Source organism: Trachurus japonicus, chromosome 16 (genome assembly GCF_045865225.1).
Source record: "Trachurus japonicus isolate A0001 chromosome 16, Traja_1.0".
NCBI lineage: Eukaryota > Metazoa > Chordata > Actinopteri > Carangiformes > Carangidae > Trachurus > Trachurus japonicus.
In genome coordinates, this window is record NC_140922.1 from 33,806,135 (window position 1) to 33,818,765 (window position 12,631).

At 42.9% G+C, this 12,631-nt stretch overlaps 3 protein-coding genes across 6 annotated transcripts; all 3 read left to right on the forward strand.

The window, feature by feature from the left end:
* Positions 1-1,641: 1,641 nt before the first annotated feature.
* Positions 1,642-3,585, forward strand: LOC146972719 (tripartite motif-containing protein 16-like). Its single transcript, XM_085803113.1, has one exon. It carries the CDS (start codon positions 1,642-1,644, stop codon positions 3,295-3,297), a length of 1,656 nt encoding a protein of 551 aa, XP_085659239.1. The 3' UTR covers positions 3,298-3,585.
* A 1,912-nt stretch (positions 3,586-5,497) lies between these two features.
* LOC146972720 (tripartite motif-containing protein 16-like) lies at positions 5,498-7,198 on the forward strand. Of its 3 annotated transcripts, none has more exons than XM_085803114.1 (2): positions 5,510-6,598; positions 6,629-7,198. In XM_085803114.1, the coding sequence occupies exons 1-2, from the start codon at positions 5,510-5,512 to the stop codon at positions 7,181-7,183; spliced, it is 1,644 nt and encodes a 547-aa protein (XP_085659240.1). In that variant the 3' UTR covers positions 7,184-7,198. The 3 variants fall into 3 exon arrangements, with proteins under 3 accessions (XP_085659242.1, XP_085659240.1, XP_085659241.1); XM_085803115.1 differs by having other exon boundaries at positions 5,510-5,986; positions 6,020-7,198; XM_085803116.1 differs by having other exon boundaries at positions 5,498-7,198.
* A 2,745-nt stretch (positions 7,199-9,943) lies between these two features.
* On the forward strand, positions 9,944-11,663 carry LOC146972721 (tripartite motif-containing protein 16-like). 2 transcript variants are annotated; one of them, XM_085803435.1, is made up of 2 exons: positions 9,965-10,441; positions 10,475-11,663. In XM_085803435.1, the coding sequence occupies exons 1-2, from the start codon at positions 9,965-9,967 to the stop codon at positions 11,630-11,632; spliced, it is 1,635 nt and encodes a 544-aa protein (XP_085659561.1). In that variant the 3' UTR covers positions 11,633-11,663. The 2 variants fall into 2 exon arrangements, with proteins under 2 accessions (XP_085659562.1, XP_085659561.1); XM_085803436.1 differs by having other exon boundaries at positions 9,944-11,663.
* The last annotated feature ends 968 nt before the right edge of the window (positions 11,664-12,631 follow it).

The following is a 12,631-nucleotide window of genomic DNA, read 5'->3' on the forward strand; positions in this document are numbered from 1 at the left end:
CTTTTTTTTTTTAGTGGACCCACCCCTCAACAAAGAATATTATGACATGACCCCCCCCCCATTTTCCTCCGGTGGCCCATTCCATAAATAACGAACGGTCCCTTAGCGCGTGCAATGTGATTTACCAAACCAGGAAGAGATTGCGGTGTCTGTTTTTGCGTCTTTATTTACCACGTCTGAAAACCATGTACTAACTGATACAACTTTGCCAAAACGTATGCGTTTATTGATTTGATACCTGTCAGAGCCCCGTGATCTTACATCTCTGCATTTCCTCACGTCTGGGTAATTCTGTAACAGTTTTTCAGCCGTGTTAAAAGTCATTTACACGCCGTTACGCACGGGGCACGTCTGTCCTGCAGCGTGCTCCTCTCCTCTCCTCTCCAGTACCTGGCTGCTCAGCTCCGTCTCTCAGTCCCGGTCCCGGACTGAGACACGTCACCGCTGCCTTCACCCGTCTTTGATCCCTCTGGTCAGTGGTCAGAGTGTTTAGATCCGTGTGCCCCTCCTGAGCTCTCTATTAATCCACTGGATCATGGGCGGCACACACACACACACATATTACAGGTGTGTGATTGTCGCTGCAGCTGCTGCCTGTTAGTCACTATGACGAGTTGGGCCCTGTAGCGATTTGTGTTCATTTATCTAAACAGAGCGCGAGAGAGATGAACACACATGCTGTCTTTGTCTGCATCGGATCAAATATCATTCTGTCCCTTCGTCCGTCCAGCTCTCTGTCCACTCTCTCCATGGCGGAAACGATTACCATGCGCAAAACCCTCATTTACATATTGCGGTTTGCACGTGTTTTCATTTAGCGGGTTACTCTTAGAAGATCACCTGTTTTGCGTGCACTAACCAAACTCGCAATATTATAGCGGGCGCAAACAATATAGCGCCCGCTATCTGGGAATTTAGTAAATCCGGCCCTATGAGTACATTTCTTATTTTTCACATCAATGAATTACTATAATTGTTTCTAAATGTATTTAAGGAGCTTTTAACTCTTGTTTCTGAGAATGAACTCTTTGAAAGCAGCTGCACTGATGTGCTGCTTTTAGGGGTTAGGGTTTCCTTCTTTGACAAACACAGCTTGTGTCCAATAGGGTTTTACAGAAAAAAAGAGCAGACCTGAAAGTAACCAGTACTTTTCAGTCTTCCTAGAAATTAACTCGAGTAAAGGTAAAAATATTTGTCTTGGAAATGTATTCAAGTAAGAGTAATAAGGACCAAAGTAATCTAATACTAAAGTAACGTACAAATCCTCTGGATATGTAGCCTACTTAAGTACGGTACTCAAGTAAATTTACTCCGTTACTGTCCACCACTGAATATAACCAGACTTCATTGTAAATAGGAGAAGTTGAGATTTACAGCTGCTGCTCCTCACACTGAAATGAGGAAATATCTGATTATCTGCTGTCAAACACACTGAGCTGCTGCTCCCTGATCATGTGTTTCCTTGTTCCCTCCCCTTCAGATGTACAGTTTGAAGATGGGTGGAACCAACATGTGGTGAAGAGGAGGAGCCGACAGGCCCCGTTCACCGCACAGACACATGTTGTTGAGATCAGAGCTCAGACTAGTTTCACTTCTGAGCAACAGAAACTCAGACAGTCGTCGTCGTCTGTGAGAGGTGAAATGGCGCAGAAAGGAGTTCATCTGGACCAGGAGACCTTCTCTTGTTCCATCTGTCTGGATCTACTGAAGGATCCAGTGGCTATTCCCTGTGGACACAGCTACTGCTTCAGCTGTATTAAAACCCACTGGGATGCAGAGGATGGGAAGAAAATCTACAGCTGTCCTCAGTGTAGGCAGAACTTCACACCGAGGCCTCCTCTGGTGAAAAACACCATGTTAGCAGCTTTAGTGGAGCAGCTGAAGAAGACTGGGCTCCAAGCTGCTGCTGCTGATCACTGCTATGCTGGACCTGAAGATGTGGCCTGTGATTTCTGCACTGGGAGGAAACTCAAAGCTGTCAAGTCCTGTCTGGTATGTCTGGTCTCTTATTGTGAGAAACACCTGCAGCCTCATTATGAATCTCCTTCATTTAAGAATCACAAGCTGGTGGAGCCCTCCAAGAAGCTCCAGGAGAACATCTGCTCTCGTCATAATGAGGTGATGAAGATGTTCTGCCGCACTGATCAGCAGTGTATTTGTCACCTTTGCCTGGATGAACATAGAGGCCACGACACAGTCTCAGCTGCAGCAGAAAGGACTGAGAGGCAGAGAGAGCTGGAGCTGAGTCGACAAAACATCCAGCAGAGAATCCAGCTCAGAGAGAAAGACGTGAAGGTGCTTCAACAGGAGGTGGAGGCCATCAATGGCTCTGCTGATAAAGCAGTGGAGGACAGTGAGAAGATCTTCACTCAGCTGATCCGTCTGATGGAGAAAAGAAGCTCTGAGCTGAAGCAGCAGATCAGATCCCAGCAGGAAACTCAAGTGAGTGGAGTCAAAGAGCTTGAGAAGAAGCTGGAGCAGGAGATCACTGAGCTGAAGAGGAAAGACGCTGAGCTGAAGCTGCTGTCGCACACAGAGGATCACACCCAGTTTCTACACAACTACCCCTCACTGTCAGCACTCAGTCCATCTACACACTCATCCAGCATCAACATCCGTCCTCTCAGACACTTTGAGGACGTGACAGCAGCTGTGTCAGAGCTCAGAGACAAACTACAGGACCTTCTGAGAGACACGTGGACAAACGTCTCACTGACAGAGACTCAAGTGGATGTTTTACTGTCACCACCACCAGAGCCCAGGACCAGAGCTGACTTCTTAAGACATTCACAGGAAATCACACTGGATCCAAACACAGCAGACACATGGATGTTATTATCTGAGGGAAACAGGAAAGTAACATACATGGATAAAGTTCAGTCTTATTCTAGTCACCCAGACAGATTCACTGGGTATGTTCAGGTCCTGAGTAGAGAGAGTCTGACTGGACGTTGTTACTGGGAGGTGGAGTGGAGAGGAGGAGCAGTTTATGTAGCAGTTGCATACAAGAATATCAGCAGAGAAAGTTGGTTTGGAGGTGACGACAAATCTTGGTCATTAGTTTGTTACAACAACAGTTTCACATTTCTGTTCAACAAGATCCAGACTCCAGTCTCAGGTCCTCGGTCCTCCAGAGTAGGAGTGTATCTGGATCACAGAGCAGGTATTCTGTCCTTCTACAGCGTCTCTGAAACCATGACTCTCCTCCACAGAGTCCAGACCACATTCACTCAGCCTCTACATGCTGGAGTTCGGCTTGAATTTGGAGCCACAGCAGAGTTGTGTAAACTCAAATAGACAAAGATCATTGAAGGAGCAGTTGGTTAAAATCTGTATTTTAGTTCATCACTTTCTTTAGTCTCCATGTTTGTTGCTAAAAGCTCATTGCTGTTGTGTCTCTGCACTGCACAGAGATCAGCTGTCAATCATTAAACATTGTGGGCGGGACTTTGACCTCTTGTTGTCATTTCTCTTGTTGTGTTGATGTTTGAGTTTGTTGAGGTGGAGCTGGAGCCGTGGAGGAGATCACTGCTCATGATGATGTTTCTTTACCTAAACTCACATTTCTCCACATGGAAATAGAAACTTCTCTGAGCTCTAAATGTTTGCTGGATATTTGTGTTGATGTGTTTGTGTTGTTGTTGTTGTTTGACCTTCCTGTATCACTGAGCTTTGTTCTCACTGTGGAAACTCAGAAATCTACAATCACATTTACATTGATGTGTTTGTCAGATCAAATGTTGTAGTTGTTAAAATCCACTCACTAATAAGGTCTATGAGCTTTAATCAAAGTGTAAACATCATGATTATAATCATATCCATGTTACTAATGAACCTAACTAGTTGCTCCTCCAGCTGTTTATTATTCCTATCATTTACTTTTCCAGCCTTTTGTTGCTCTTGTCCCAACTTTACAGAAACAATCAGTGTATGTTGAACTCCAGGTATCAATAGATGAGATCATTACACTACAGAGAATGATGTATGACAGCTAACAGACCAATGTTTGCATTCTCTGAGTGAAATGTTTGAATATATAGTTAATGTTGTTGACAATAAACTTTGTGTGATTTATATTTTTGCACTTTGTATGTATATGGTGTGTGGGAACTGAAAATAAATATGTTGAGCAGCATCTTCCATGTCTGGAATGGATGTTTTCTTGAGTCTATAAGGTAACAATAATATAACCAGAGATGGACAGAGTACTCCACCCCAGTACTTGAGTAAGAGTACAAATACTACTGGTCAAAATTTACTCCGTTACAAGTAAAAGTAGCTCAGTCGAGTAAGAGTAAAAAAGTACTTGCTCCTAAAGGTACATAAGTATCCAAAAGTACATGCTTTTAAATTTACTTTAAGTAAAAGTAAGAGTAAGAGTAAATTTCTTATTTTTCACATCAATGAATTACTATAATTTTTTCTAAATGAATTTAAGGAGCTTTTAACTCTTGTTTCTGAGAATGAACTCTTTGAAAGCAGCTGCACTGATGTGCTGCTTTTAGGGGTTAGGGTTTCCTTCTTTGACAAACACAGCTTGTGTCCAATAGGATTTTAGAAAAAAAAAAAAAAAAGAGCAGACCTGAAAGTAACGAGTACTTTTTAGCCTGCCTAGAAATTAACTCGAGTAAAAGTAAAAATATTCATTCATTCAGAAATTGTATTTAATAGGATAAACCCCTTGACAGGAATCCTCTCGTTTTCGAGGGGGTCCTAATATGCATTACGAACCAAAAAGAGACAAGACACAATCAACAATCTACAAACATACAACAAAGACAACAGACATCAACACAGACATAAAATAAATGAGTACAAACAATGGACACAACCTCTCGATGGCCACAAATGGCCATAGCAATAGCCTAAATAAACTAAGAGAAATGTAAAATAATAACATAATATTCAAATTGAAATTACAGTGTGTTACAAAAAAAAATATATTGATGTAAATCATCTGAAACATGTGCAATTTAACTCAAAATAAGAAGACAGAGAATATTTAAACCTATGAAAAGAGGTCAATGAGCGTAAATTTAAAGGAAGATTATTCCAGTCTGAAGGCGCTTTGAAATATTTGTCTTGGAAATGTATTCAAGTAAGAGTAATAAGTACCAAAGAAATCTAATACTCAAGTAAAGTACAAATCCTCTGGATATAGTACTCAAGTGAATTTACTCCGTTACTGTCCACCACTGAATATAACCAGACTTCATTGTAAATAGGAGAAGTTGAGATTTACAGCTGCTGCTCCTCGCACTGGAATGAGGAAATATCTGATTATCTGCTCTCAAACACACTGAGCTGCTGCTCCCTGATCATGTGTTTCCTTGTTCCCTCCCCTTCAGATCTACAGTTTTAAGATGGGTGGAACCAACATGTGGTGAAGAGGAGGAGCCGACAGGCCCCGTTCACCGCACAGACACATGTTGTTGAGATCAGAGCTCAGACTAGTTTCACTTCTGAGCAACAGAAACTCAGACAGTCGTCGTCGTCTGTGAGAGGTGAAATGGCGCAGAAAGGAGTTCATCTGGACCAGGAGACCTTCTCTTGTTCCATCTGTCTGGATCTACTGAAGGATCCAGTGACTATTCCCTGTGGACACAGCTACTGCTTCAGCTGTATTAAAACCCACTGGGATGCAGAGGATGGGAGGAAAATCTACAGCTGCCCTCAGTGTAGGCAGACCTTCACACCGAGGCCTCCTCTGGTGAAAAACACCATGTTAGCAGCTTTAGTGGAGGAGCTGAAGAAGACTGGACTCCAAGCTGCTGCTGCTGATCACTGCTATGCTGGACCTGAAGATGTGGCCTGTGATGTCTGCACTGGGAGGAAACTCAAAGCTGTCAAGTCCTGTCTGGTATGTCTGGTCTCTTATTGTGAGAAACACCTGCAGCCTCATTATGAATCTCCTTCATTTAAGAATCACAGGCTGGTGGAGCCCTCCAAGAAGCTCCAGGAGAACATCTGCTCTCGTCATGATGAGGTGATGAAGATGTTCTGCCGCACCGATCAGCAGTGTATCTGTTATCTCTGTTCTGTGGATGAACATAGAGGCCACGACACAGTCTCAGCTGCAGCAGAAAGGACTGAGAGGCAGAGAGAGCTGGAGCTGAGTCGACAAAACATCCAGCAGAGAATCCAGCTCAGAGAGAAAGACGTGAAGGTGCTTCAACAGGAGGTGGAGGCCATCAATGGCTCTGCTGATAAAGCAGTGGAGGACAGTGAGAAGATCTTCACTCAGCTGATCCGTCTCGTGGAGAAAAGAAGCTCTGAGCTGAAGCAGCAGATCAGATCCCAGCAGGAAACTCAAGTGAGTGGAGTCAAAGAGCTTGAGAAGAAGCTGGAGCAGGAGATCACTGAGCTGAAGAGGAAAGACGCTGAGCTGAAGCTGCTGTCGCACACAGAGGATCACACCCAGTTTCTACACAACTACCCCTCACTGTCAGCACTCAGTCCATCTACACACTCATCCAGCATCAACATCCGTCCTCTCAGACACTTTGAGGACGTGACAGCAGCTGTGTCAGAGCTCAGAGACAAACTACAGGACCTTCTGAGAGACACGTGGACAAACGTCTCACTGACTGAGACTCAAGTGGATGTTTTACTGTCACCACCACCAGAGCCCAGGACCAGAGCTGACTTCTTAAGATATTCACAGGAAATCACACTGGATCCAAACACAGCATGCACAGAACTGTTATTATCTGAAGGAAACAGGAAAGTAACATGTATGAGTAAAGATCAGTCTTATTCTAGTCACCCAGACAGATTCACTACATATGCTCAGGTCCTGAGTAGAGAGAGTCTGACTGGACGTTGTTACTGGGAGGTGGAGTGGAGAGGAGGAGTTTGTGTAGCAGTCGCATACAAGAATATCAGCAGAGCAGGGGATGAAAGTTGGTTTGGAGGTAACGACAAATCTTGGGCATTAATTTGCTCCAACAACAGTTTCACATTTTGGTTCAACAACATCCAGACTCCAGTCTCAGGTCCTCAGTCCTCCAGAGTAGGAGTGTATCTGGATCACAGAGCAGGTATTCTGTCCTTCTACAGCGTCTCTGAAACCATGACTCTCCTCCACAGAGTCCAGACCACATTCACTCAGCCTCTACACGCTGGAGTTCGGCTTTACTGGCATTATAGTGGAGTCACAGCAGAGTTGTGTAAACTCAAATAGACAAAGATCATTGAAGGAGCAGTTGGTTAAAGTCTGTATTTTAGTTCATCACTTTCTTTAGTCTCCATGTTTGTTGCTAAAAGCTCATTGCTGTTGTGTCTCTGCACTGCACAGAGATCAGCTGTCAATCATTAAACATTGTGGGCGGGACTTTGACCTCTTGTTGTCATTTCTCTTGTTGTGTTGATGTTTGTTTGAGTTTGTTGAGGTGGAGCTGGAGCCGTGGAGGAGATCACTGCTCATGATGATGTTTCTTTACCTAAACTCACATTTCTCCACATGGAAATAGAAACTTCTCTGAGCTCTAAATGTTTGTTGGATATTTGTGTTGATGTGTTTGTGTTGTTGTTGTTGTTGTTTGACCTTCCTGTATCACTGAGCTTTGTTCTCACTGTGGAAACTAAGAAATCTACAATCACATTTACATTGATGTGTTTGTCAGATCAAATGTTGTTGTTGTTAAAATCCACTCACTAATAAGGTCTATGAGCTTTAATCAAAGTGTAAACATCATGATTAGAATCATATCCATGTTACTAATGAACCTAACTAGTTGCTCCTCCAGCTGTTTATTATTCCTATCATTTACTTTTCCAGCCTTTTGTTGCTCTTGTCCCAACTTTACAGAAACAATCAGTGTATGTTGAACTCCAGGTATCAATAGATGAGATCATTACACTACAGAGAATGATGTATGACAGCTAACAGACCAATGTTTGCATTCTCTGAGTCAAATGTTTGAATATATAGTTAATGTTGTTGACAATAAACTTTGTGTGATTTATATTTTTGCACTTTGTATGTATATAGTGTGTGGGAACTGAAAATAAATATGTTGAGCAGCATCTTCCATGTCTGGAATGGATGTTTTCTTGAGTCTATAAGGTAACAATAATACAACCAGAGATGGACAGAGTACTCCACCCCAGTATTTGAGTAAGAGTACAAATACTACTGGTCAAAATTTACTCCGTTACAAGTAAAAGTAGCTCAGTCGAGTAAGAGTAAAAAAGTACTTGCTTCTAAAGGTACTTAAGTATCCAAAAGTACATGCTTTTAAATTTACTTTAAGTAAAAGTAAGAGTAAATTTCTTATTTTTCACATCAATGAATTACTATATTTTTTTCTAAATGAATTTAAGTACCTTTTAACTCTTGTTTCTGAGAATGAACTCTGTAAAAGCAGCTGCACTGATGTGCTGCTTTTAGGGGTTAGGGTTTCCTTCTTTGACAAACACAGCTTGTGTTCAATAGGATTTTCGAAAAAACTAGATAAAGTAGCATTTCCTGATGGTGAATGCTGAAAGCAGCTGGACGCTATTGCAGAATTAGCAAATAGTACAAGCAGTGATCACCATACAAATGTTTGACCAAGGTAGGAATCAAAACCACAACCTCATGGTCAGTAGGCTTTCACTCTGCCTCTAGGCCACAGTGCACACACAGTTGCAAAGACTGTTGTCTGTTGATGAACTGCACTCTGTGTCACTCTGAAGTTAATGAGTCCAAAGCTGCACCTGTTGGAAACACACTGTGTCAACACCAAGAAAGCTTGAGAGTCAAGCTTGAATGACTTACAATTAAAATTTCTGTGAATTTCAGGCTGAGAGCAGCAGGTTCAACATGAAGAAAGTTATCAGAAGTCAACATAGGACGACTGGGAAAATAATTCACTATAATTGTTGTTGAGGCAAGATTGGAACCAACAATCATCAGGTCTTCAGCCCAGTGAGCTAACCACTAGGCTACAGACACAGACAGTATGTGAGAAGCAAAGAAAACCTTTAATAAGAGGATCACTGGCTTCTGCTTTAAAAAAAAAAGTAAGGAAAGTGCAGAAATTAGCCACACCAAGTAAGAAGAGGACTTTTTTGTGACCTGTGACTATTTTTTGGTGAATTAAAACAAATTAAAAAGCACTTAACAGCAAGTTACAAAGTTGAGCTCCTTCTCCTTAGAATCCACTTAGAATTTGAATGAAGTCTCTAGCAGAAAGTATGGTGAAGCTTTAGTGGCTGAAAGAAGTAAGAAGATTTGAAGAGTTTGAAGACTGTTCCAATGCATTCTCTACGGGGAAAAAAAAATCAGAAATAGTTGAATATTGCAAAAAGTATGAATATTTGAAAAGAGAAAAGTAATTCCGATAATGTCCAGAAAAAGCTACACGATTTGATGTATGAATTGTTGAAATAGCACACAGTATGAAGGACTAGAAGAAGACCGTAAAAAGGCGGAAGTAAATGGCCGAACAGAAGAAAAATAGTGTGAACACTAAAAGAGCATACCTGAAAGTAACAAGTACTTTTCAGCCTTCCTAGAAATTAACTCGAGTAAAAGTAAAATTATTTGTCTTGGAAATATATTCAAGTAAGAGTAATAAGTACCAAAGAAATCTAATACTCAAGTAAAATACAAATCCTCTGGATATAGTACTCAAGTGAATTTACTCTGTTACTGTCCACCACTGAATATAACCAGACTTCATTGTAAATAGGAGAAGTTGAGATTTACAGCTGCTGCTCCTCGCACTGGAATGAGGAAATATCTGATTATCTGCTCTCAAACACACTGAGCTGCTGCTCCCTGATCATGTGTTTCCTTGTTCCCTCCCCTTCAGATCTACAGTTTGAAGATGGGTGGAACCAACATGTGGTGAAGAGGAGGAGCCGACAGGCCCCGTTCACCGCACAGACACATGTTGTTGAGATCAGAGCTCAGACTAGTTTCACTTCTGAGCAACAGAAACTCAGACAGTCGTCGTCGTCGTCTGTGAGAGGTGAAATGGCGCAGAAAGGAGTTCATCTGGACCAGGAGACCTTCTCTTGTTCCATCTGTCTGGATCTACTGAAGGATCCAGTGGCTATTCCCTGTGGACACAGCTACTGCTTCAGCTGTATTAAAACCCACTGGGATGCAGAGGATGGGAAGAAAATCTACAGCTGTCCTCAGTGTAGGCAGACCTTCACACCGAGGCCTCCTCTGGTGAAAAACACCATGTTAGCAGCTGTAGTGGAGCAGCTGAAGAAGACTGGACTCCAAGCTGCTGCTGCTGATCACTGCTATGCTGGACCTGAAGATGTGGCCTGTGATGTCTGCACTGGGAGGAAACTCAAAGCTGTCAAGTCCTGTCTGGTATGTCTGGTCTCTTATTGTGAGAAACACCTGCAGCCTCATTATGAATCTCCTTCATTTAAGAATCACAAGCTGGTGGAGCCCTCCAAGAAGCTCCAGGAGAACATCTGCTCTCGTCATAATGAGGTGATGAAGATGTTCTGTCGCACCGATCAGCAGTGTATCTGTTATCTCTGCTCTGTGGATGAACATAAAGGCCATGACACAGTCTCAGCTGCAGCAGAAAGGACTGAGAGGCAGAGAGAGCTGGAGCTGAGTCGACAAAACATCCAGCAGAGAATCCAGCTCAGAGAGAAAGACGTGAAGGTGCTTCAACAGGAGGTGGAGGCCATCAATGGCTCTGCTGATAAAGCAGTGGAGGACAGTGAGAAGATCTTCACTCAGCTGATCCGTCTGATGGAGAAAAGAAGCTCTGAGCTGAAGCAGCAGATCAGATCCCAGCAGGAAACTCAAGTGAGTGGAGTCAAAGAGCTTGAGAAGAAGCTGGAGCAGGAGATCACTGAGCTGAAGAGGAAAGACGCTGAGCTGAAGCTGCTGTCGCACACAGAGGATCACACCCAGTTTCTACACAACTACCCCTCACTGTCAGCACTCAGTCCATCTACACACTCATCCAGCATCAACATCCGTCCTCTCAGACACTTTGAGGACGTGACAGCAGCTGTGTCAGAGCTCAGAGACAAACTACAGGACCTTCTGAGAGACACGTGGACAAACGTCTCACTGACTGTGACTCAAGTGGATGTTTTACTGTCACCACCACCAGAGCCCAGGACCAGAGCTGACTTCTTAAGATATTCACAGGAAATCACACTGGATCCAAACACAGCATTCAGAGAACTGTTATTATCTGAGGGAAACAGGAAAGTAACAATCATGAGTAAAGTTCAGTCTTATTCTAGTCACCCAGACAGATTCACTACATGGGCTCAGGTCCTGAGTAGAGAGAGTCTGACTGGACGTTGTTACTGGGAGGTGGAGAAGAGAGGAGGAGGAGTTGATGTAGCAGTCGCATACAAGAATATCAGCAGAGCAGGGAGAGAAAGTTGGTTTGGAGGTAACGACAAATCTTGGGCATTAGTTTGTTCAAACAACAGTTTCACATCTTGGTTCAACAGCATCCAGACTCCAGTCTCAGGTCCTCAGTCCTCCAGAGTAGGAGTGTATCTGGATCACAGAGCAGGTATTCTGTCCTTCTACAGCGTCTCTGAAACCATGACTCTCCTCCACAGAGTCCAGACCACATTCACTCAGCCTCTACATGCTGGATTTGGTATTGGTTATGGAGCCACAGCTGAGTTGTGTAAACTCAAATAGACAAAGATCATTGAAGGAGCAGTTGGTTAAAATCTGTATTGTATCACTTTCTTTAGCCTCTGGCTGTGTCCTAAATCCCCCCCTACTCTCTATATAGTGACCAGGCCATTCTGTAGTGGTGTCCGAATGTTTAGTGATTATTAATGTTCACTAAATAGTGCACTGATCTATCCCACAATTCACCGCGAAATGTAGTGAACATCTGATGGTCACTAACCGGAGCAAGATATCCCATCATGCATTGCGGTCACGGTTCGCCGTTACCACACCGGCCCAGAGCGACCGGTGTAGCTACCAAATAAATGAAGTAGTGACCGGTGTAGCTACCAAATAAATGAAGTAGTGACCGGTGTAGCTACCAAATAAATGAAGTAGTGACCGGTGTAGCTACCAAATAAATGCAAGTAGTGACCGGTGTAGCTACCAAATAAATGAAGTAGTGACCGGTGTAGCTACCAAATAAATGCAGTAGTGAGCGGTGTAGCTACCAAATAAATGCAAGTTGTACAGAAGCCTCTCAATAAATGTGTCCAGGCTGTCAGAGTTGTCCGGTCGCGGCTTCCACAGACTCCCAAAACAAACGTCGAAGCAAATTTCCTAACAAGCCTTATAAACTGACCACAGGCTCTGGATAGGGAGGCTAATTTCTGTTAGCCCATCTATGGTGTTTTACATTATACGTTAGCATTAAGCTAGCGGACTTTATGCTTAGTTGTGAAACTGGCTGTGTGTGTTTTGAACGTTGTTTCAAACTATGTGGGTTTGATTGAACATCTTTGATGCGTAAATATATATATTACCGCGTAATATATTGCTTTACTCCTCTTTTTATGTTGGTACATACTACATATACACGCGTAGGTCTATGCTATACCGGCCGTTACCATGGTTGTATCCATGGTACCTACGCTGGCCGTTACGATCGTGGTCGGAACGTTTTAATTACGCAACTTAATACATCATTAACTGTGCGGCGTAGTAGTGTCCGAAAGTGTTTTT

What these genes read in the sequence shown, in the direction of transcription:
- LOC146972720 (XM_085803116.1), top strand. Translation starts at nt 5,510, where the DNA reads ATGGCGCAGAAAGGAGTTCATCTGGACCAGGAGACCTTCTCTTGTTCC.
- LOC146972721 (XM_085803436.1), top strand. Translation starts at nt 9,965, where the DNA reads ATGGCGCAGAAAGGAGTTCATCTGGACCAGGAGACCTTCTCTTGTTCC.
- LOC146972719 (XM_085803113.1), top strand. Translation starts at nt 1,642, where the DNA reads ATGGCGCAGAAAGGAGTTCATCTGGACCAGGAGACCTTCTCTTGTTCC.